A 25,342-nucleotide genomic window follows, 5' to 3' on the forward strand; every position below is an offset into this window, starting at 1 on the left:
TTTACTCACCAAGGGGCAGCTTTTACACTCTGATTTTACCGGATCAGCCACTAACGGCGTGGCTACATATTTGGGATCTACTGCTTTTACCACGTTGGACAGTTGCTTTCCAGCAACCTCTTTAGGCCCGGCTTCACTTGATTTTAGCTCTAGTTTTTGTCTATATGTGTAAAGAAATAAAACTTTGCAGAAGTAAAGCAACGAAGCAGCAAAACAGGTATATAACTAACAATATACTAAAACTAGTAACAGCAGTTGTAAGTAGGAACCAAACCAAAACCGCACTGAACAGCTGCTGAAACACTGGTATGGGGTATACAAATCTTGCTATGCGTTAAACAAGCCAGTTCATAGGATTCGGGTGCTCATTAAAAAAAGCCAAAATCCAACACGATATGTAGGAGACGATATGCAGGGAGAAAAGCAGTGTCAGGAGACGACGGCCGTTTTGCGCTGCCGGATCAGACCCGTAAAAGCGCGGCAGCGCGAAACGGCCGTCGTCTCCTGACACTACTGTTCTCCCTGTGGGACCCTGCTGTTATTTTAATGCCACAATAAAGACTAAGAATTCATTTGGATGGTGAGTGCTCTTTTTTTGCAGTTGTAAGTCGGGTAATGCAAAATGGATAATCATGCAGTGCTGTATATATAAACCGTTCAAATGCAGGCAAATGGCAAAAGATATAAAATAATAAGCAATGACTGCTAAATGTAAAATTGCTGGAAAATTGCACCAAATGTATCAATTTTGCGCACATGGCATAATGATTTTGGCACAACTTTAGAGATGCTGAAGACATGCTCTTTGTAGGACCTGGTAGAGTATTAGCTGATATGCTTTCTATCAGTTTTATTGTAAAAATGTTACTTCTGATGGGAGAAAAGTACACCAGCAATAATGTAAGGGTCCTTGAAAGGGAACCTGTTAGAAAAATTAAACCCACCTCCTCCCAATCATTTATATGATTGTTTAGTGCTGTAAAGGATCGGGCAGTTGATCCATTTCTGATCCCAAAGAAATCTAGCAATGAGAAGTCTTGTTTTGGAGTTAGGTTTAGAAGTGCACTGGGGCATGATGCACTTCTAGCCTCTCAACCTCATAATGTATTCCTTATCCAGTAGCACTCTTCCCTGGTTGATTGATTGGTCATTGCTCATGTACCAGAGCAAATGACTTGTCCATCAGCCATGGTAGCGGGTTGCTAGGTGGATGAATACAGTGTGAGGCGGAGAAGATAAGTGAATCGTCACAGCCCACTGCACTTCCATACACAACTTCAAAACATGATTTATTGCAGCATTGTGGTCATAAAGAAATACACCAGCTTAACTTTTAAAGGACTACACAATCATTTTAATGGTTTAGGAGTGTAACATTTTGGACAGGTTTCCTTTAAAGAAATTATCAGAGGAATAAAGTCGCATTCTGGAATTTTTTGAGGCAAAGCAATGAACACCATGGTGAAACGCAGCTGAACCTATTATAATTTGATGGGGTCTGTGTGTCACCGCTTGTGTCCCTTGTGTGATAGATCCACAATGCTTTGCGGTGTGAGCTTTTTGTATTTAGATTTGAACCCACACAAGGCTTGTGAGAAAACATTGTACATGACAGACATCAAAACAAGACACATTGTCTTTTGAATATCTCAATGATGAGATTCTGATCATTCTAATGCCTTAATGATTCTTTCTACTTTTAGGTTGAATTCAGATGTCCAAATTTCATGGTCCTTCCTTATACAGTCTACCATTACTATTATTATTTATTATTCCATGGCACTTTACCTGTAAAAGGAGGTATACATAATAAAAAAATAAGTACAATCATCTTGAACAAAACAAGGGAGAAGAGAGGACCCTGGTGCTGATACAGTAGATGAGGGTAGAGCTTGTCTTGCAGCGGTATGGTATGAGATATGAAGCTTTCCATGATATGCGAGAGTCTGATATGTTGAGATAGAGCGTTCCAGAGTAGGGAGATGCACAGGAAAAAGCATGTATGTGACTTTGGAAGAAGAGATAAGAGGGGAGTAGAGAAGGAGATCTTGTGAGGATCGGAGGTTACGTGCAGGAAAGTACCGGGAGACGAGGTCACAGATGTATGGAGGAGACAGGTTGTGGATTGCTTTGTACGTCATGGTTATGGTTTTGAACTGGAGTCTATGAGCAATGAGGAGCCAGTGACAGGATTGACAGAGAGGAGAGGCTGAGAAATAGTGGTGGGACAGGTGAATTAGTTGGAAAGCAGAGTTTAAGATAGATTGGAGTGTTAGAAGGGAGGCCACAGAACAGGAGACTGCAGTAGTCGAGATGGGAGGTGATGAAGGCATGTACTAATGTTTTTACAGATCCTTGATTAAGGAATGTACGAATACAGGAAATATTGTTGAGTTTGAGTTGGCAGGAAGTGGAAAGGGCTTGGATATGTGGTTTGAAGGAGGGATCAGAGTCATGGGTTACCCCGAGGCAGCAAGCTTGTGGGACTGGGGAGCATTTGACTGTAATGAGTAGGTATGTTAGGAGGGTTAAGTGAGATGGGGGAAAGATGATGAATTATATTTTGTCCATGTTAAATTTTAGAAATCTAGCAGAAAAAAAAGAATGGAATAGCATACAGACATTGTGGGATGGATAATGTGTAGATCGGCTCTGTATACAGTCCACAATATGCAGATTAGCCATGGGTCTCCCAAGAGCTTTATATATGCCTATGAGGCTGTTAGTTTGAGTCAGGAAACCAGAGTTGGACCTGGCATTGTGGTCAGTACACAGACTATGTAACATGGATGTCTGAATTCAGCCTAAGGCTGCCGTCACACTAGCAGTATTTGGTCAGTATTTTACATCAGTATTTGTAAGCCAAAACCAGGAGTGGGTAATAAATGCAGAAGTTTTGCATATGTTTCTATTATACTTTTCCTCTAATTGTTCCACTCCTGGTTTTGGCTTATGAATACTGATGTAAAATACTGACCAAATACTGCTAGTGTGACGGCAGCCTACGTTTGTATTTCGTATGGTTTACACTTTATTCTTGGCAACAAAGACTTAGACAGCAGAAACTGACCTACAAATAAACTGACCTACAAATAACTTTTGCTGCAATGGTTTCATATACATTGAGCATGAGGACACGATTTTCTTCCGCCAACACTGACTTTATATTGTTATCTTCGATTTGGTAAATTGTACTAGATGTATCCTTGTTGGAGATGCCCAGGACCTGCACAATAAATGCGTTATTAGCTTGCAGACCACAACAAGTGTATATGAATGTGGAATACAATTATGTAGAGATATATGTGTGCAGTGAATAAATATTCGTGGTTTGGACGGTGCATGCCACTATTTTTTATTTCAAATGAAACAATTGAGATGTGGAGACATTCAAATTTAATTAAAGGGGCTAAATAAAATTATCTTGTTAAATGTTTAGAAATTGCAACCATTTTTCTACAAAGCCTCATTATTTCAGGGGCTCAAAAGTAATAGGACAAATTAACTTTACTATAAATAAAATATTTATTTTTAATACTTTGCAGAGAATCCTTTGCAGACAATAACTACCTGAAGTCTGAAAGCCATGGATGTTACCAATGTTGGGTATCCTTCTTTGTGATGCTTTGCCAGGCCTTTACTGCAGCTGACTTCAGATGTTGCTTAGTGGGTCTTTTTGCCTTAATCTTTATCTTAAGCATGTGAAAAGCATGCTCAATTGAATTGAGATCTGGTGATTGACTCGGTCATTGCAGAATATTCTACTTATTTACCTTAAAAATCTCCTGGCTTGTTTTTACAGTATGTGACCCAGTGCCATTGTAAGCCAAGCATGCCCATGCCGTCACACTGCCTCCACCATGTTTTACAGAGGATGTGGTATGCTTTGGATCCTGAGCCATTCCAAGCCTTCTCCATAATTTCTTCTTCTCATCATTTTGGTACTGGTTGATCTTAGTTTTATCCGTCCAAAAAATATTCTTCCAGAAAAAGGCTGGCTTCTTTAGATGTTTTTTGGTAAAGTCTAATCTGGCCTTTCTATTTATAAGATTGATCAACTGTTTGACTCTTGTGTTAACCCTCTGTATTTGCTATAATGAAGTCTTATTTTTATGGGAGACTTAGGTACTCAAACACCTTCTTCCTATAGTGTTCTTCACTTGAGTGGATGTTGTGAAGGGGTTTTTCTTCATTATGGAAAGGATTCTGCACTCATCCACCACTGTTGTCTTCCATGGATTTCCAGACCTTTTTGATTTTGAAACCTCACGAGTGTGCTCTATTTTGTGGGCACAATGTACCAAACTGTTGATTTGGCCACTCCTAAAATTTTCGCTAACTCTCTCTTATGAATTTCTTTTTTTTTTCAGCCTAAAGATGGTCTGTTTCACTTACATTGAAAGCTCCATTGATATCATGGTGTAGGTTCACATCAATAGCTTCCAAATGTAAATGCCACACTTAAGGTACCATCACACTGAACGATATTGCTAGCGATCCTTGACGTTGCAGCATCCTGGCTAGCGATATCGTTGAGTTTGACACGCAGCAGCAATCTGGATCCTGCTGTGCCATCGTTGGTCAGAGCAGAAAGTCCAGAACTTTATTTCGTCGCTGGATCACCTGCTTACATCACTGAATCGGCGTGTGTGACGCCGATTCAGCGATGTCTTCACTGGTAACCAGGGTAAACATCAGGTTACTAAGCGCAGGGCCGCGCTTAGTAACCCGATGTTTACCCTGGTTACCAGCGTAAACGTAAAAAAAAAACAAATACTACATACTTACATTCCGGTGTCTGTCCCCCGGCGCTGTGCTTCTCTGCACTGTGAGTGCCGGTCGGCCGTAAAGCAGAGCACAGCGGTGACGTCACCGCTGTGCTTTCCGGCTGGCGCTCACAGTCAGTGCAGAGAAGCAGAGCGCCGGGGGACAGACACCGGAATGAAAGTATGTAGTGTTTTTTTTTTTTTACGTTTACGCTGGTAACCAGGGTAAACATCGGGTTACTAAGCGCGGCCCTGCGCTTAGTAACCCGATGTTTACCCTAGTTACCAGGGGACTTCGCATAGTTGGTCGCTGGAGAGCTGTCTGTGTGACAGCTCTCCAGCGACCACACAGCGACGCTGCAGCGATCGGGATCGTTGTCTAGATCGCTGCAGCGTCGCTAAACGTGACGGTACCTTTAGAATAAGCTCCAGACCTTTTACCTGCTTAATGATGATGGATTAACAAGGAAATAGCCCATGCAGCTCATTAACCCCTTAACTACCAGGAGTATATCAGTTTTTGAATTTCAGGTGTTTGCTCCCCGTCTTCCCAGAGCCATAACTTTTTTATTTTTCTGTAAATATGGCCATGTAAGGGCTTGTTTTTTGTGTCACAAGTCGTACTTTTAAACGACACCATTGGTTTTAACATATCGAGTACTGAAAATGAGAAACAAAATTCCAAGTGTGGTGAAATTTCAAAAAAAAATGCATTTCAACAGTTGTTTTTTTACCATGTTCATTAAATGCTAAAACTGACCTGCCAGTATCATTTTCCGGGTCATTATGCGTTCACAGACACCAAACATGTATAGGTTCTCTTTTGTTTAAGTGGTGAAAAAAAATCAAAATTAAAATAAAATAAAATAAAAAATTACACCATTTTCAGAGACCTGTAACATCCTCATTTTTTGTGATCTGGTGCTGGGTGAGGGCTTATTTTCTGCAGGCTAAGCTGATACTTTTATTGATATCATATTGGCATAGATACAATCTTTTGATTTCCTGTTATTGCATTTTATTGCAATGTAGCGGCGACCCAAAAAACATAATTCTGGCATTTTTAATTTTTTCACGTTATGCCGTTCAGCAATGGGGTTACTTCTATTTTTATATTGATAGATCGGGCGATTCTGACCACCAAATATGTGTATATTTGATTTTTTTCTTATTATTTTATTTTGAATGGGGCAAAAATGGGGTGATTTGAACTTTTATATTTTTTTATTTTTTTAATATTTTAAAAACTTTTTTTTTACTTTTTGCATGGGGTAATGGAAACATACACGAGAGAACTGGGGAATACGGATATCACCCCGCCGTCATCAACCTGTGACAGAGCTGTGGTCTGTTAACAAGCTTATATCGGGTCAGACACCAACCCCAGGTATAATATAAGTGCTAGCCGAACTCTCGGATGTGGGAAATCGGGTTGTGAGATAAAAGAGCAGCCCAAAATTATTTGATATTTTAATTGCTGAAAGGCGCACTAGAAACTGCAAATATATGCAGTGTAATACACAGAAAATACAGTCAGAGGTACAGATAAAAATAGGGTACAAGTTGGGAATAGCAGTTAGCTTTAGGTTTCAAGTTACCATTTCTTATAGCATGTGGGCCCCAGGGAAGCGAGTCCAAAGGCACCTCCTTAGTTCCTGGTCCATCTCCACACGTGACGCGACATGGCTTCCATGGCAGAACGAAGACAGGGCTAAAAGTGTGTTGCTAGCTTTTAACACTTTGTGCGCCCCCTCCCACATTTGCCACCGCCCCTCTGGGTTGGGCTGAATTCTACTCCCTTTACCTCTTAGCTGATATAATTCCCAATTTTTAGGATGGGTAATAATTTCTTGGCGAGAGGTCCAAAAGCGACAACTGATGTCTCAACAGGTTCATTGGGGCTGGACCGATACAGAGAGTCCAAACTCCGGTCGGCTAAGTGGTTCTGGAGAGCCAGTCTCGATAGCTCTGAATCCGGGACTGCTGAAGAAATATGAGATGCAGGGATGCGTGCAGGGGGCTCCCAGGGTTCTGGTGATATATCGGACATAACCCAGAGATGCACGGTACTTCCATAATTCATCTCTAGATGTCTGTGAGACTGGGTCTGGGGTCTTCCTTTGCAGTAGGCAGACTGGCACAAAAGACAGCAGGGGGTCTCAGCTCTGCTCCTCCCTGCCTTCATTAATAAGTGGCCTCTAATTCTCTGGCCAAATGGCGAAGATAGGCTCTTTTGGGAATCCATCTACTTTTCTCAAGGGTGGGGGCCACATTTCAGGAGTAGAGGGAGATCTGGCTAATCTATGGGGCCTGAATTCATAAATCCAAAAAGGAGTCTCCCTCATCCCTCACACATGGTTCAATATTCTCCACAGGAGACTAGAACCTGCAGTACTTTGATTGCTTATGCTACACACAGGTGATGATCAGATTGCCTGTGTGTAGCAAAAATGCTCACTTGCTATGAGCGCCGACCACGGGACAGCGCTCATAGCAATTTAGCAATGAGAACCATAGTGGTCTGCTGCAGACCTCTGGTTGTCACGCTGCCCCATCTATGACTCACTATCATGTGATGGGGTCACCGATAGGCAGAAGTTATGACGCGCTTCCGGTAAGCGCAAGATAAATGCCGCTGTCAGAGATTGACAGAGGCATTTAACTAGTTAACTGCCGTGGGTGGATCACGTTTCCAACTGTGGCTGTTGCAGGCACATGTCAGCTGTATAGGAAAAAAGGGGGAGTCCGACATGGTTGTACTACTTTACACCACGTCGGAAAGGGGTTAAAGAGCTTTTGAGATAATTGTGCAATTAGTTTTGGTTTCTTTAAAAATATGAAGTTACATAATAAATAGTTGTAATTTTTAAACCCTTACTTCCTTTAGGATGTGAATATGTTAAAAATTAAAGCTGAGAGTCTGCACCCCAAGTCCATATTAGACCTAACTGTATGCTGGATGGCTGGGATAGATGGACAAAATATTACAGTGCACCAGAGCTTCAAAATCTTGCTTTCCACACTAGCACTAAAATAATTTTTTATGGCGAGACTGTTATGCAGGTTTACTGACCGATTTTGAAACTAGCTTTCGCAAAAACCTAGTGATCCTATATTAATGAATCTCATTCATACAGTAATACATTCACAATATGTTGAAATACCTTGTTAGAATTAGTAAAACCAGTTTTGGAAATCTTGCAGCTGTCAAGTTCCTTGATTTTGGTCACTTGATTCTGTTTTGCCTTATAGGTAACTCTACAATTTCCAGAAACATCAACCTGAAAAACATAAGATTCATTCAGATGAATAAAAAGCTCCAAATAATCCTGGGTTCTCTGTTACAAGTCTGTAAAACTTGGAGGTTGTACATCACCATAATTCGGCCATGTGCCCGAGACCTGAATGTCGATATTGGGGAGTAATGGTAAAAAAAAGTATTGGTGAGCCCCTTTTCCCAATTACCTTCTCCAAGAAAATCTACTGATATCTTGTCATGAAAATGATTCTTTTTCTTATTTTAAAAGTGACCATCAATCATCTAACATGTGAAATATGAGAATTTTGATTTGTCTGTAGAACTTGTGGTTACATAATTCTGAAAAAACTTTGTCCAAATTCTCCTGCATCCTACTGCCTTTCCTATGGTATGTGTTGGGTATGTGTGACGGTCGGATAAGAATGGATTTATGAATAAACAGGTTTAACAGTTGATGAACAATCCTACACATTCCATTATTTCTTTCCTACCCACCCACCACAAGAATATGATTCTACTCCTACTAGGCACAGGAGATGACTTATACAGGAATCTTAAGTCCAAGGACTTTTTTTGGCCTGACTAGCTTCCTGCTGGACAACATGCTGCCACTTGTGTTAACTGCCCACAGCTTGCAAGTCTATTACCTCAGTGACTGTACCAGGGCTGAGCTGGATCTGGAACAAGCTTGCCAAGCCTCTCTTGATATTAACAAGGATTGTGGGTTCATTCTGGTGCAGATAAAGTGTTTTTACCTAAGGAAATAAATGAACATTTAGTAACTTGACATGTAATATGATACATAGTGTATGTATTTTCTCTGTATTTTGTCAATTAACTTGTTATTACTTAAAATAGTTAATATGTATTTTTTATAGCACCAACATACTCCACAGCAGTATAGACACTGTCATAAATCATATCAGCTCCTGTCCCCAGTAGGGCTCACAATCTATTTCTCCTGTCTCAGACACATACACAACCACTATGGCCGTTTCCATAGATGACAGTTAGCTAAATGTTGTTTGTAGTGTGGAGGAATAATATCAGAAATGTATTTAGACAAATGCAGTGGGGAGTATTTCCTAGAATATACAGGGGTGAGGTGGAGGTAACGGCTGCTTCTTGCAGAGACCACTAGCTGGTGTAAGGAGACTTGATGGCCAGGCATTGCTCCGTAAAAAATATATGCAAGTTAGCACTCCTCATGGAGGAAGAAAGCTGGCTCTCTAATGCCACCTACTGAAGTCTGTGTCTAAACCGCTACAAAAAAAACTCATTGGTACTAGACCTAACTTCCTTTTTTCTGGTGAAGAGCTAATTTACATATATTTTCTCAAGGAGCATTGCTTTGTCTACTAGTCTCACTTCACTAACTGACAATTTTGCCGAGGAGAAACCGCATTCTCTCAAAAATCTGCCAAAGACCTCTCACTTAGCTAAGTACAGAGTGATTCACTCACTACTTTACCCAGAAAAATTGCTGTAATTTTGAAAAGAGACTGGCGACCATACTGAAATTTGGACTGACAGATTGCACAGTATGCACTGCCAGAGCCCTGCAAAATGACCTCCAGCAGGCCACAAATGTGCATGTCTCTGCACAGTTAGAAACAACTCCATGAGGATGGTCTCAGTGCCCGACGTCCACAGATGGGGGTTATGCACACAGCGCAACACCGTGCAGGATGCTTGGCAATTGCCACAGAACACCAGGATTGGCAAATTCTCCACTGGCACCCTGTGCTCTTCACAGATGAAAACAGGTTCACACTGAGCACATGTGACAGACGCGACAGAGTCTGGAGAGGCCGTGGAGAGCGATCTGCTGCATGCAATATCCTTCAGCATGACCATTTTGGCAGTGGGTCAGTAATGGTGTGGGGTGGCATTTCTTTGGCGGGCCCTCCGTGTGCTCACCAGAGGTGGCCTGACTGCCATTAGGTACTGAGATGACATCCTCAGACCCCTTGTGAGACCATATGCTGGTGCTGTTAGCCCCTGGTTCTCCTAATGCAGGACAATGCCAGACCTCTTGTGGCTGGAGTGTGTCAGCAGTTACTTCAAGATGAAGGCATTGAAGCTATGGACTGGCCCGCCCTTTCCCCAGACCTGAATCCGATTGAACACATCTGGGACATCATGTCTCACACCAACGTCATGTTGCCCCATAGACTGTCCAGGAGTTAGCGGATGCTTTAGTCCAGGTCTGGGAGGAGATCCCTCAGAAGACCATCGGCCGCCTCATCAGGAGCATGCCTAGGCGTTGTAGGGAGGTCATACAGGCAAGTGGAGGCCACACACACTACTGAGCATCATTTCCTTGTCTTGTGGCATTTCCACTGAAGTTGGATCAGCCTGTAACTTCATTTTCCACTTTGATTTTGAGCATCATTCCAATTCCAGACTTCCATGGGATATTAGTTGTGGTTTACATTGATAATTTTTAGGTTTTATTGTTCTCAACACATTCCACTATGTAATGAATAAAGATATACAACTGAAATATTTCATTCAGTGATATCTAGGATATGGGATTTTAGTGTCCCCTTTATTTTTTTTTGAGCAGTGGTTACATATATATTGTCATCTTTTACATTTTCAAAATTACAAACAGGAAAATGGGCCGATGCAAAAGTTTGGTCACCCTGCTTGGTTAGTACCTAGTAGCACTCCCTTTTGAAAGTATCACAGCTTGTAAACACTTTTTTGTAGGCAGCTAAGAGTCTTTCAGTTCTTGTTCTAGGTATTTTCATCAAGTCTTCCTTGGAAAATTCTTCTAGATATGTGGGATTTTTGCATGCACTGCTATTTTGAGGTCAAGCCACAAATTTTCAATGATGTTCAGACCAGGGCACTGAGGGCCTTTGTAAAAAATTCAGCTTGCGCCTTTTGAGATAGTCTATAGTGAATTTTGATGTGTATTTATTATCATTATCCATTTGTAGAAGCCATCCTCTGTTCAACTTCAGCTTTTTTTCACAGATGGTGTTATGTTTGCATCAAGAATTTGTTGAAACTTCATTGAATCCATTATACCCTCTACCCATGAAATGTTCCCTATGCCTTTGGCTGCAACACAACCCAAAAGCATGATTGATCCACCCCCATGGGCGGTACCACATGACCGCTGAGCACTGGAAGAGGGGCAGGCAGGCATCGGCGGCCGGAAAGAGATGCAGTGCCAGCACCCAGGGTGCACAGGTAGGTGATTATGATGCATTTTGTTTTTCAATAGGAAACATGAACACAGGGATAGGGAATAAGGAGGCATGCATATAGGGACAGAATAGGGGAGGCATTCATACCAGGACAGGGAAGGGGGAGGCATGCATACAGGGACTGAATAGAGGAGGCATTCATACAGGGAGTGAATGGGGGAGGCATGCATACAGGGACTGAAAGGGGGAGGCTTGCATACAGGAAAGGAGTGGGGGAGGCATGCAGACAGGGACAGGGACGGGGAGGCATTCATACCCAGACAGGGAAGGAGGAGGCATGAATACAATGACAGGGACAGGGGAGGCATGCAGACAGGGATGGGGAGGCATTCATACCAGGACAGGGAAGGGGGAGCCATGCATAGCAGGACAGGGATGAGGGGACAATGCATACCCGGCTTATAGTCAAGTCAATAAGCTTACCCAGTTTTCCGTGGCAAAAGTAGGTGCCTCTGCTTATTCTCGCGTCGGCTTATACTCGAGTATATATGGTACTACAACTCTAGAGTTTACTAAATCTCTCTGAAGATCTTTTTCAGTCAATCTGGGGTTCTGATTTGCCTCTCTAGCAAGCCTACAAGCAGCTCTCACTGAAATTTTGCTTGGACTTCCAGATCTTATCTTGAAGTCCACTGTTCTTGTTAACTGCCATTTCTTAAAAATATTTTGAACTAAAGAAAGGGGAAGTTGAAAACGCTTTGCTATCTTCTTATAGGCTTCTCCTGCTTTGTGTGTCTCCATCATTTTCAGAGTTTTTATAAAGCTGGGAAATTTGCATCACCTGACCTTTCCTAAAGATGATAGTAAACAACCCATAACCCTAACAGGTTAATTAAGGTCTGAAACCTTAGTCAAAGTTATATGAGCATACCAATCTCCAAGTGTGCCCAAGCTTTTGCATTGGCCCATTTTTTCCTTTTTGTAATTTGTGAAATGTAAAAGATGAAAATATTTTATTTTTCCATAAAATGCAAAGGAAATGTGTGATCTTTACCTTTAGGCCTTTTAGAGATAATTTAGAGATAATTTAATCTTCAACTTGCTTAACTGTTCACAATAACAGTAATTTTGACCAGGAGTGCCTAAACTTTTACATGCCACTGAATGTCTATAAGGCTGGGTTCACACTGCGTTAACAGTAGCCCATTCAACACATACGTTAGCAGGCTGCTGTTCACGCAAGTGCCGACTTGTCACATCGCTAGCGCAGATAGAGCATCTGCTAGCTCTATCTGCACTAGCAGTGACGGACCCGGAAACGCTTGCAGCCCGCGTCTCAGGGTCCCTCACTCAATGACGGCACATCCCTAGCGCACGCCCATGTGTCCGACATAGGAATTAATGGCGGCCTTAACAGACTATGTTACACCGCGTTTATGCTGCGGTGTAACGTAGTCCGTCTAACGGACGCCCATAATGAAGTGTGAACTCAGGCTAAGGCTATGACACTCTGACCGGGAGATCGGCCAATCCGTGCATTGCTTTCCCTGGTTTGTTTTCTATTTTGTTTTCTTGTCAATTTTCTCAATTTACTATCACGAGAACTGGGTCCTTTATAGCTCACAGCATAAAAGTGTTTCCCTGGAACGTGGCAAGAATTAGCATTAAAAACCTATCTTGTGACCCCTACCTGTCTGATCCTGATTCTTGTGCACAATCTGCCATTATAGTGTGACTAAATGGTGAATATACTGGATTATTATGCCTATTACTGCTGGAATTTTTACACATACACTAATAATTATTTTTTCACATAACGTTCTTTGTGTGGGTCATTTTTAATTCTATTGCTTCTAAAGACTCCCATACACAAAGATAAAATTCTGCCGAAATATGCTTGATTCGGGGAGAGGGGTGATCACAAGGATCATGTGATTGGAGTTCAATAGTCCGATTTTTTGGTTCTGTGGAAAAAGGAGCCACTGCCAAATATTTCTGGCAGTCGCTTACTCTGCTCTTGACATAGAGAACACAGGAATGATCAGGCAGAACTGAGTGTTTCCGTGTATGGGGGTGTTGGGAGAGATAGCTGTGTGTTGAATGAATCGTTTGGCCGCTGCTATCTTATCAATATCTTAACTCTCCTCATTTAGTTTTACTTTAGGTCTGTTTTGCCATCAATTAGAATATATGTGAAAAGTCAACCTACTGAACAGCCGCACAGCCAGCTCTTCCCTCTCCTAGTGTATCCTCACCCACCCCCTGCAGACTGTGAGCCCTCGCGGGCAGGGTCCTCCCTCCTTATGTACTCGTGTGCCTTGTTATCTGCTCATGTTTAATGTATTTGTCTATATTTGCCCCGTATTCACATGTAAAGCGCCATGGAATAAATGGCGCTATAAAAATGTATAATAATAATAATAAAAAGTCAAAAGAGGACAGGTGAGTGCACTTGAGAACTGTCACCTTTGCTGTCACGTCTATGTACAAAGATAACAACTGTATTATCTTGATCTAAAGAATAAATGATTTAGGGTGATGGCTTAACATTTCCACATAAAGGTACCGTCTCACAGTGGCACTTTGGTCGCTACGACGGCACGATCCGTGACGCTCCAGCGTCGCTCCATTATAGCTCCAGCATTGTAGACTGCGGTCACACTTCGCAATGCACGGCGCTGGAGCGATAATTTCATGACGTATTTGCGATGTAGAATCAGCAGAGGAGGTGGAGAATATCGTGCACACCTTTGTAACACGATGCGATCATGCCGCCACAGCGGGACACTTGACGACGAAAGAAAGTTTCAAACGATCTGCTACGACGTACGATTCTCAGCGGGGTCCCTGATCGCAGTAGCGTGTCAGACACAGCGAGATCATAAGTTTATCGCTGGAACGTCACGGATCGTGCCGTCGTAGCGACCAAAGTGCCACTGTGAGACGGTACCCTAAGGCTCAACACAGCAAAAGATATAAACAAAAGCAAATTCATACCTTGCTTTATAATTGACTGGATGTGATGAGTCACACTGTAATTGTCAACAAAATCTACCTCTTTACTATAGACACGAGGGGGTCATTTAAGGCTACTTTCACACTAGCGTCGGTACGGACCGATGTACTGACGCATGCTGTGAAGTAAAAGCACAACGGGGGCAGAGGATGCATCCGCTTCCCCATTGTAAGGTCTGGGGAGGAGGGGGCGGAGTTCCAGCCGCGCATGCGTGGTCAGAAATGGTGGACACGACGCACAAAAAAAGTTACATGTCGCATTTTTTTGTGCCGACGGTCTGCCAAAGCACGACGGATGTGACGTGTGGCAATCCGTCGCAATGCGTCGCTAATGAAAGTCTATGGAGAAAAACGCATCCTGCGGGCAACTTTGCAGGATGCGTTTTTTCTCCAAAATGACGCATTGCGACGGAGGCCAAACGACGCTAGTGTGAAAGTAGTCTAACAAGCATGTATCCTGCACCTCATCATTAATCAGTTGTTTGCTCACCCTCTTCCCATCTGAGACTGTTTTTTCTTTTTGTTCTTTTGTTTTTTCCTCTGCTGGTTACAAGAGGCTTGCAAAAGAAGTTAAAAGAATTAAAAAAGGATTTTGGGGGTATGTCAAAAGTAAAAGAAAAGTCAAATACGCTATAGGATTTTTACAGGATGAAGATGAAGTGGTAAAAAATGATGTCGAGAAGACTGGACTTTTAAATTCCTATTTTGCATCTGTTTTCTCTCAGAAAGTAAATTTAACATCAACTGATCTTCACTGTACTATTGAAGGAATAGAAGAATCCACACTGTCTATAAACAGAGAGAAATAATTAGGAAAACACTGCAATTCTGGAATTCTGGCGGTGCACACTCACATATAAGTGTATTCAAGAACTTATTTATTGAATGAAGAAATACCAGAAAATTAAGAGATGTTTCGGTCAATACCTGACGTTCATCTGTCATCTGGATAATTTTCTGGAATTTCTTCATTCAATAAATAAGTTCTTGAATACACCTATATGAGTGCCACATATTTCTACATCGCATATAACAGAGAGAGATCGTGAGGGAATACTTGACTAACATAAGCGAATTCAAGATTCCAGGTCCAGTTGAATTACATCCTAGGGTACTGAAAAAAGTAGGAGAGGAAATTACTGAACCACTCGCCATAATCTTTAAAAATTCTTGGAGAACAGGAGAAATAGAAAACTGGAGAGAAGCAAATGTTGTCCCTATCTTCAAAAAGGGGAAGAAGGTGGACCCAGGGAACTATAGGCCTGTGAGTCTGACTTCAACACTACAAAATATCTTTGAACAAATTATTAAACAACACGTATGCAAGTACCTGGGTGAGCTTGAAGTGATTATGCAGAGCAAACATAGTTTTGCAACTAATAAATCAATAAATAAAGACTAACTTAATTTCCTTTTGTGACAGAATCACTGACTGGGTGGATCAGGGAAACTCAGTAGATATAGTATAGCTTGACTTCAGCAAAGTCTTTGACTAAGTATCCCATAGCATCCTCATTGAAAAAATGACCAAGTATGGATGGAATGGACAAGACAAATGATAGGTGGATTCATAAGTCATAACTAGTTTAGTGATCGGACACAAGGAGTGGTCATAAATGGCTGCACATCCAGTTGGAAGAATGTCTCAAGTGTGGTACCACAGGGCTCTGTCCTTGGCCCTTTGCTGTTCAACATTTTTATCAATGATTTAGATGAAGGAATTGAGGGGAAACTGATTAAATTTTCTGATGACACAAAGCTAGTAGGGATCTCTAATACTAGAGAAAAGAGAGGATCCACAAAGATCTAAACAAACTGGAACTGTGGGCAGCAACTAACAGAATGGTTTTTAACAGAGAGAAATGCAAAGTTCTACATCTGGGCAAAAAAAATGAAAAAATTATATACAGAAAGCAAGCAACAGTTTGTGTGAAAAAGACTTGGGTATACACAATTCTGGCTTGTATTAACAGAAGCATACAGTCTAGATCATGTGAAGTCATTATCCCCCTCTTCGCCGCATTGGTCAGATCTCATGTCGAATACTGTGTCCAGTTCTGGGCACCACATTTTAAAAAATACATGAAAAAACTGGAATAAGATCAGAAAAAAACAACCAAAATGGGGGCTGGTCTGCAAATAATGTCCTATAAGGAATGGTTAGAGGATTTGGGAATGTTTAGACTGCAAAAGAGAAGATTTAGAGGAAACTTAATGGCTGTCTACAAATATCTCAAGGTTACACTGTTGAGGGATCAGCTTTATTCTCATTTGCACAAAGAAAGACTTGAAGCAATGGGATGAAACTGAATGTGGGAAGACACAGATTAGATATTAATACAAACTTTTTGACAGTGATGGTGATTAATAAGGGGAACAGGTTGCCATGAGAGGTAGTGAGTTTTCCTTCAATGGAAGTCTTCAAACAGAGACTTGACAGACGTCTGTCTGGATGATTTAGTGTAAAATTCCAAAATCCTGTCCTTCACTTAGGCTAGGTTTATAACTTATTGGATTTGTTTGTTCATCTTATATTTGAGGAATTATTCCGATTTGCATATGCGAGGCAGGTATGCATTAGTATATCTTTTTACTTACTGTATAAAAAGCTTACTATATTTTTGAAAATTTTGGTATTAAGTGAAAATATTTTAGATTACAAGTTTCTAATAAAACCCTTTTAAAGGAGTGTTCTCAAGTTTAAAAGTTAAAAAATTTAAAAGTTATTCCTTATCCAGAAGATAGATAACTTTCAAATCGCAGGAGGTCCAACCATCGTGGCCCCCACAGATCCCGAGAACCTGGGTTCTGAAGAGTCCGGGCTGAATGGAGCAAAGGTTGATCATGAGCACCGACTTTTTATTCATTCTAGTAGGAATGCCGAAGACCAGACGAATAAAGAAAATTAATGGAGCAGTAGTGTCATGATCAACCTCCATTCCATTCAGTCGGGACTCTTCAGAGCCCACGTTCTCAGAATCAGTGGAGGCCACAGTGATCTGACCACCAGGTGTTATTCCCACTATAGAAAAAGTTTCATTTTAGCAGGATATGCATTCATTTTTGGAAACATTCAAAACCCTTTCTTGCTGCTAATGTGAAGGGAAGGAAGGATAAGCATTAGGATCCTCTTTTCCTCTTTTCTAGCAATTGGACCAGGTCTAAAAAGCATGGTGCTTTATATAATGTTTTTTTTTAAATAACTAAGATATTTTAACCTTTTTCTGCAACAGAACATATCATTTTAACCCCTTTCTGTCATTAGATGTACTATTCCGTCCATGTGGGGTGGTCCCTACTTCCCATGGACGGAATAGTACGTCATAGGAGTTTGGCCGCGCTCACGGGGGGAGCGCGGCCGATCGCCGCCGGGTGTCAGATGATTATCACAGCTGACATCCGGCACTATGTGCCAGGAGTGGTCACGGACACTTAACACATTAACCCCCACATTAACTTGGCACATTAACCCCCGGCACACTACGATCAAAGTTGATCACAGCGTTCTGGCGGCACAGGGAAGCATTGCACAGGGAGGGGGCTCCCTGCATGCTTCTCTGAGACCCTCAGAGCAGCGTGATGTGATCATGTTGCTCCGAGGGTCTCCTACCTCCTCCTCCCTGCAGGCCCCGGAACCAAAATGGCCATGGGGGGTCTTCCGGGTCCTGCAAAAAGGTGCCTTGCAAGCGCCTGCTCAGAGCAGTGCTCTACAAAGTGTCAGATCAGCGATCTGACACTATATAGTCATGTCCCCCCCCCCCCCCCCCCCGGGGCAATGTAAAAAAAAAAAATATTTACACGTGTAAAGAAAAAAAATCCTAAAAAAAGTAAAAAATATATATATTGTTCCAATAAATACATTTCTTTGTCTAAATAACAAAACAATAAAAGTACACATATTTAGTATCGCCGCGTCCATAGCGACCCGACCTATAAAACTGTTCCACTAGTTAACCCCCTCAATGATCACCGTAAAAAAAAAAAGGCAATAAACGACGCTTTATTATCATACTGCCAAACAAAAAGTGGAATAACACGCGATCAAAAAGACGGATATAAATAATCATGGTACCGCTGAAAACGTCATCTAGTCCCGCAAAAAAAAAGCCGCCATACAGCGTCATCAACGAAAAAATAAAAAAGTTATAGTCCTCAGAATAAAACGATGCAAAAATAATTATTTTTTTTATATAAAATAGATTTCATCGTATAAAAGCGCCAAAACATAAAAAAATGAAATAAATGAGGTATCGCTGTTATTGTACTGACACGAAGAATGAAACTGCTTTATCAATTTTATCAAACGTGGAATGGTATAAACGCCCCCCCAAAAGAAATTCACGAATTGCTGCTTTTTGTTTATTCTGCCTCACAAAAATCGGAATGAAAAGCAATCAAAAAATGTCACTTTCCCAAAAATGGTACCAATAAAAACGTCAACTCGTCCCGAAAAAACAAGACCTCATATGACTCTGTGGACCAAAATATGGAAAAATTATAGCTCTCAAAATGTGGAGACGCAAAAACTATTTTTTGCAATAAAAAGAGTCTTTTAGTGTGTGACGGCTGCCAATCATAAAAATCCACTAAAAAACCCGCTATAAAAGTAAATCAAACCCCCCTTCATCATTGCCTTAGTTAGGGAAAAATAATAAAGTTTTAAAAAATGTATTTATTTCCATTTTCCCATTAGGGTGAGGGATGGGGTTAGGATTAGGGTAAGGGTTGGGGCTAAAGTTAGGGTTAGGGCTACAGTTAGGGTTGGGGCTACAGTTAGGGTTAGGGTTGGGGCTACAGTTAGGGTTAGAGTGGGGCAACAGTTAGGGTTGGGGCTAAAGTTAGGGTTAGGGTTGGGGCTAAAGTTAGGGTTGGGGCTACAGGTAGGGTTAGGGTTGGGGCTAAAGATAAGGGTAGGGTTGGGGCTAAAGTTAGGGTTAGGGTTGGGGCTAAAGATAGGGTTAGGGTTGGGGCTACAGTTAGGAGTCGCGTTCCCGCCGCTGCACAGGGGGAATCTCGAGCCGTGTCTGCTGCGGTCTCCCATTCTACATCAGCAGCAGTGGAGCCTGCTCAGTGGAGACGTCGGTCCCAGCATCTCACTCAGCCTGATACTGTGCAAAGGGTTACTGCTGCCTTTTTAGGCTCTGCTATTGTAGCCTGCACTGATCAGCCGCAAGCAGGCTTTTCTGGGACTAAGTCCTGCTTTGCACACACTGAGCATGCCCAAGGTAAGACCTCTCATTGGAGGACAGGGTTCACATGCTCAGGGACTGCAGCAGCTATCATTGGTCCTCTAGGAAGATCCTGAAGTTGCTCAGGTACAGTAGCAACTTCCATTGGTTCCCTAGGAAGGTCCTGAATCTGCTGCAGCTTCACCTAGTATCACCTCATGTCATCAGTTTGTTAATTGTGGTAGCGCCTGTATGTGTGTGTTCAAGGACCCGGCTGAAATAAGCCCCTAGAATACTGGCACCTCCGGTGAGGAGTTTGCATGAATGGTGGCGCAGTGTTTAGCATTGCAGCCTTGCAGCGCTGGGGTCCTGGGTTCTAATCCCACCCAGGACAACATCTGCAAAGAGTTTGTATGTTCTCTCCGTGTTTGCGTGGGTTTCCTCCGGGCACTCCAGTTTCCTCCCACATTCCAAAGACATACTGATAGGGATTCTAGATTGTGAGCTCCATCGGGGACAGTGATGATAATGTGTGCAAAACTGTAAAGCGCTGCGGAATATGTTAGCGCTATATAAAAATAAAGATTATTATTATTTATTATTAATGTATTCAGGGACCCGGCTGAAATAAGCCGCTAGAATACCAGCACATCTGGTGAGGAGTGTTTGTATGCTTTTCTGGGTGCGTGACCACTGACTGCCTCCAGCTCACCAGTTAGCTGTGTTCCCCTGTGACGCTAACAGGGCACAGCATCTTATTTCTAGCGACTCTGTGGAGTTAACAGAGTTTGCTTTTACCGCCATATAGTGCTGCCATTTGCCAGCATCAGGTTCCTCTCCTGCACGGTGGACCCCGGGTTGCAAACGCACCTATTTATACATATATATACATATACTCGGTGCGTTCCGCCAACCCTAACAGGGGCTAAAGTTAGGGTTAGGGTCGGGGCTAAAGTTAGTGGTGGGGCTAAAGTTAGGGTTTAGATTACATTAATGGTTGGGATTAGGGTTGGGTTTAGGGTTAGGGGTGTGTCAGGGTTAGGGGTGTGGTTAGGGTTATGGTTGGGATTAGGGGTGTGTTGTGGTTAGGGATGTGGTTGGGATTAGGGTTAGGGGCATGTTTGGGTTAGGGATGTGGTTTGTGGTTGAAACAGTAAAACAGTGCTCCTTCCCTTCCGAGCTCTCCAGTGCGCCAAAACAGGGGTTTACCCCAACATAAGGGGTATCAGTGTACTCAGGACACATTAGGCAACAACTTTTGGGGTCCAATTTCTCTGCTTACCCTTGGGAAAATAAAAATTTGGGAGGCTAAAAAATCATTTTTGTGGGAAAAAAATGATTTTTTACTTTCACGGCTCTACGTTATAAACTGTAGTGAAACACTTGGGGGTTCAAAGTTCTCACAACACATCTAGATAAGTTTCTTGGGGGGTCTAGTTTCCAATATGGGGTCAATTGTGGGGGGTTTCTACTATATAGGTACATCAGGGGCTCTGCAAATGCAATGTGACGCCTGCAGACCATTCCATCTAAGTCTGCATTCCAAACGGCACTCCTTCCCTTCCAAGCTCTGCCATGCGCCCAAACAGTAGTTTTCTCCCACATATAGGGTATCAGCATACAGGACAAATTGGACAACAACTTTTGGGGTCCAATTTATCCTGTTACCCTTGGGAAAATACAAAACTGGAGGCTAAAAAATAATTTTTGTGGAAAAATATTTTTTTTATTTTATAATTTTGCATTGAAAAGTCAAATGGCGCTCCTTCCCTTCTGAGCTCTGCCATGTGCCCGAACAGTGGTTTACCCCCACATATGGGGTATCAGCATACTCAGAATAAATTGGACAACAACTTTTGGGGTCCAATTTCTCCTGTTGCTCTTGGTAAAATAAAACAAATAGGAGCTAAAGTAAATTTTTTGTGAAAAAAAGTTAAATGTTCATTTTTTTTAAAACATACCAAAAATTCCTGTGAAACACCTGAAGGGTTAATAAACTTCTTGAATGTGGTTTTGAGCACCTTGAGGGGTGCAGTTTTTAGAATGGTGTCACACTTGGGTATATTCTATCATATAGACCCATCAAAGTGACTTCAAATGTGATATAGTCCCTAACAAAAAAAATTGTGCGGATGTAAAATAGACATGTGGGAAATGTTACTTATTAAGTATTTTGTGTGACATATCTCTGTGATTTAAGGGCATAAAAATTCGAAGTTGGAAAATTGCTAAATTTTCAAAATTTTTGCCAAATTTCAGTTTTTTTCACAAATAAACGCAGGTAATACCAAAGAAATTTTACCACTAACATGAAGTACAACGTGTCACGAGAAAACAGTGTCAGAATCACCAGGATCCGTTGAAGCGTTCCAGAGTTATAACCTCATAAAGGGACAGTGGTCAGAATTGTAAAAATTGGCCCGGTCATTAACGTACAAACCACCCTTTGGGGTAAAGGGGTTAAAGTAACTTTCAGCATGAATAACATTTTTGTAATATCTGCAACACAACTGTAATATGGTAAGACAATATCCATCATTTATATTAGTGAATTTTCTGGTTGTTCTCCAATACTTTGTACTTTACATTAACCCCTTAGCCCCTCAATCTGAAGCCTGTTTTCACCTTCCTGAAAATTCCAAATTTTACAATTCAGACCAGTGTCATTTTATGTGGTAATAACTCTGGAACGCGTCAGTGAATCCCGATGATTCTAATATTGTTTTTTCATGACATATTCTTCTTCATGATAGTTGTGAAATTTCTGCAATGTGACTTGCATTTATTTGTGACAAAATTGGAAATTTGGCAAAAATGTGGAAAATGTAGCAATTTTCAAACTTTTAATTTTTCTGTACTAAAATGAGAATTATGTCACTCAAAATACTTAATAACTAACATTTCCCACATGTCTACTTTACATCAGCACAATTTTTGAAGCATAATTTTTTTTTAGAAAGGTTAAAAGTTGACCAGCGATTTTTCATTATTACAACAAAATTACCAAAACTATTTTTTTAAGGGACCACCTCACATTTGAAGTGACTTTGAAGGGTCTATATGACAGAAAATAACCAAAAGAGACACCAATCTAAAACATGCACCCTTCTAGGTACTCAAAACCACATTCAAGAAGTTTATTAACCCTTCAGGTGCTTCACATGAACGGAAGCAATATTGAAGGAAAAAAATGAACATTTAACTTTTTTTTCACAAAAATTTTAATTTAGTCTCACATTTTTTCATTTTCACAAGGGTACCAGAAGGAAATGGACCATAATATTTGTTGTGCAAATTCTCCTGAGCATGCTGAAACGCCATATGTGGCGGAAAACTACTGTTTGGGCAAGCCGCAGGGCTCAGAAGGGAAAGAGCACCATTTGACTTTTTGAATGCAACATTTGCTGGAATCATTAGCGCACGCCAAGTCATGTTTGGAGAGCTCATGATGTGCCTAAACAGTGACCCACAAGTGACCCCACAACTTGAACTCTAACAGAACTTATCTAGATGGGGGTGAGTATCTTGAACCCTAAAGTGCATCACAAAAGTTTATAATGTACAGCAGTGAAGATAAAAAAATCATATTTTTCCCATCAAATTTTCTTTTAGCCCCAAATTTTGCCTTTTCACAATGGAAACAGAAAATTCACCATACAATTTGTTGTGCAATTTCTTTTGAGTATGCCGATACTCAATATGTGGAAGAAAATTTCTGTTTGGGTGCACAGCAGGGCTAGGAAGGGAAGGAGCACCATTTGACTCATTGAGTGCAAAATTTGCTGGAATCATTAGTGGATGCCATGTCGTGTTTGGAGAGCCCCTAATGTTCTTAAATGGTGGAAATCCCCCACAAGTGACCCCATTTTGGAAACTTGATGCTTCAATCAAATGTATCTCATTGTGTGCTGAGCATCTTGAACATACAGGTGTTTCACAGACGCTTATAATGTAGAGCTGTGAAAATTTAAAAAATTAATTTTTCCCCAAATTTTTTATTTTCAGAAGGGTAACAGGTGAAATTGGACCCCAATATTTGTTGCACAATTTCTTCTGAGTAAAGCCATTTCAATTTTTCAGAGCCTTTGTACTACCAGTAACATGGAAGCCCCTTATATTTCCATTTCAGATGATGGACCTGAGTGAGGACTTGCTTTTTTGTGGATTTATTTTAAGCTTGTATTAGAGACATTTTATATAATATTTTGGGTCACATTTATTCAGAGCTCTACGCTTAACAATTATATCGGGGTTTCCATCTCAATCTCCGAGTGACGTGATTCAGATGAAACCCCCGATTCACTATAATGAGACAGCAGAGTTAGTCTGGACTCCGTCTGGCCTCTGTGCAGCCTGACGTAAGCAGAGGCCAGACCGCAGAGCTCAGGATAAATGTGAGCAGTGCCATTCTGTTATCGTTTGGAGGGAGAATTTAAAAATCACCAGCAGGTGAAGAATTGGTTTTATTTCTTTCACGCCGTTCCACATGAGGTATAAGTGATTAGACTTTAGGGCTTGTTTTCACTTGCGAGGAACACGTCCGTGTCTCGCATGTGGAAACGAAGTTCTGGCGCCGGCACTCCGGAGCGGAGCGTGCGGCTGCATGTGTTGCTATGCGGCCGCACGCTCCGCTCCACAGTGCCGGCGCCAGAACTTCGTTTCCACATGCGAGACACGGACGTGTTCCTCGCAAGTGAAAACAAGCCCTTATTCTATGAATCGGTGCAATTACAGCGATACCAGATTATATAGTTTTTTATGTTTGGCTGCTGTTACACACTAAAAGACGCTTTTTATTGCTTTTTGCATCCCCATATTTTGATAGCTATAATTTTTCCATTTGGGCAAATTATAGTTTTTGATCACTTTCTATACAGATGTAAGGGAGGCAGAAAGAACAAACACCAGCAATTCAATTCAGAAATAGTTTTTTTCTTTTATGCCATTCTGCGTGTGGTAAAACTGAGAAAGTATCTTTACTCTTCGGGTCAGTACAATTACAGCGACAACACATTTACCTTACATCTTTTTTTATGTTTTAACACTTTTACACAATAAAAACTATTTTATAGAAAAAAATAATTATTTTGCATCACTTTATTCTGAGAGCTGTAATGTTTTTATTTTCCATCTAATGGAGCTGTATGATGGCTTGCTTTTTGCTGGACATGACGACATTTTCAGAGATACTATTTTTATTTACATATTTCTTTTTTATCTTGTTTTATTCCACATTTTGTTTGGCGGTATGATAAAAAAACATTGTTTTTTGCCTCGCTTTTTTTTTTTGCTTACGGTGGTCACAGACAGCGTTAAATAGTGGATCAATTTTATACATCGGGTTATTCCGGATGCAGCGATACCAAATATTTGTACTTTTTTTTTCTTCTTTTTTTTTTCATTTTTATGTAAATAAATGAATCTATTGGATTAACCCCTTCCCGACCCATGACGCCACGTAGGCGTCATGAAAGTCGGTGCCATTCCGACCCATGACGCCTATGCGGCGTCATGGAAAGATCGCGTCCCTGCAGATCGGGTGAAAGGGTTAACTCCCATTTCACCCGATCTGCAGGGACAGGGGGAGTGGTAGTTTAGCCCAGGGGGGGTGGCTTCACCCCCTCGTGGCTACGATCGCTCTGATTGGCTGTTGAAAGTGAAACTGCCAATCAGAGCGATTTGTAATATTTCACCCATTATAACGGGTGAAATATTACAATCCAGCCATGGCCGATGCTGAAATATCATCGGCCATGGCTGGAAATACTAGTGTGCCCCCACCCCACCCCTCCGATCGCCCCCCCCACCCCCCCGATCTGGCCGGTACACTGCTCCGGCTCCCCTCCGCCCTGTGCTCCGCTCCCCCCCGTGCTCGTGTCCGCTCCCCCCGTGCTCCAATCACCCCCCCGTGCTCCAATCACCCCCCCTGCACTCCGATCCACCCCCCCCCGTGCTCCGTTCCACCCCCCCGTG

At 41.7% G+C, this 25,342-nt stretch overlaps 1 protein-coding gene across 1 annotated transcript in view; it reads right to left on the minus strand.

The window, feature by feature from the left end:
• The window catches only part of MTTP (microsomal triglyceride transfer protein), a 158,476-nt gene that overhangs the window by 56,803 nt on the left and 76,331 nt on the right, over positions 1-25,342 (minus strand). The window contains exons 4-7 of the mRNA XM_069743615.1: positions 8,673-8,780; positions 7,931-8,047; positions 3,087-3,226; positions 10-160 (exon numbers count right to left, since the gene is read on the minus strand). Coding sequence (XP_069599716.1) covers positions 10-160; positions 3,087-3,226; positions 7,931-8,047; positions 8,673-8,780 — 516 coding nt within the window. The remainder of the gene's footprint in view (positions 1-9; positions 161-3,086; positions 3,227-7,930; positions 8,048-8,672; positions 8,781-25,342) is intronic.

This window comes from Ranitomeya imitator, chromosome 1 (genome assembly GCF_032444005.1).
Source record: "Ranitomeya imitator isolate aRanImi1 chromosome 1, aRanImi1.pri, whole genome shotgun sequence".
In the NCBI taxonomy this organism is placed as follows: Eukaryota; Metazoa; Chordata; class Amphibia; order Anura; family Dendrobatidae; genus Ranitomeya; species Ranitomeya imitator.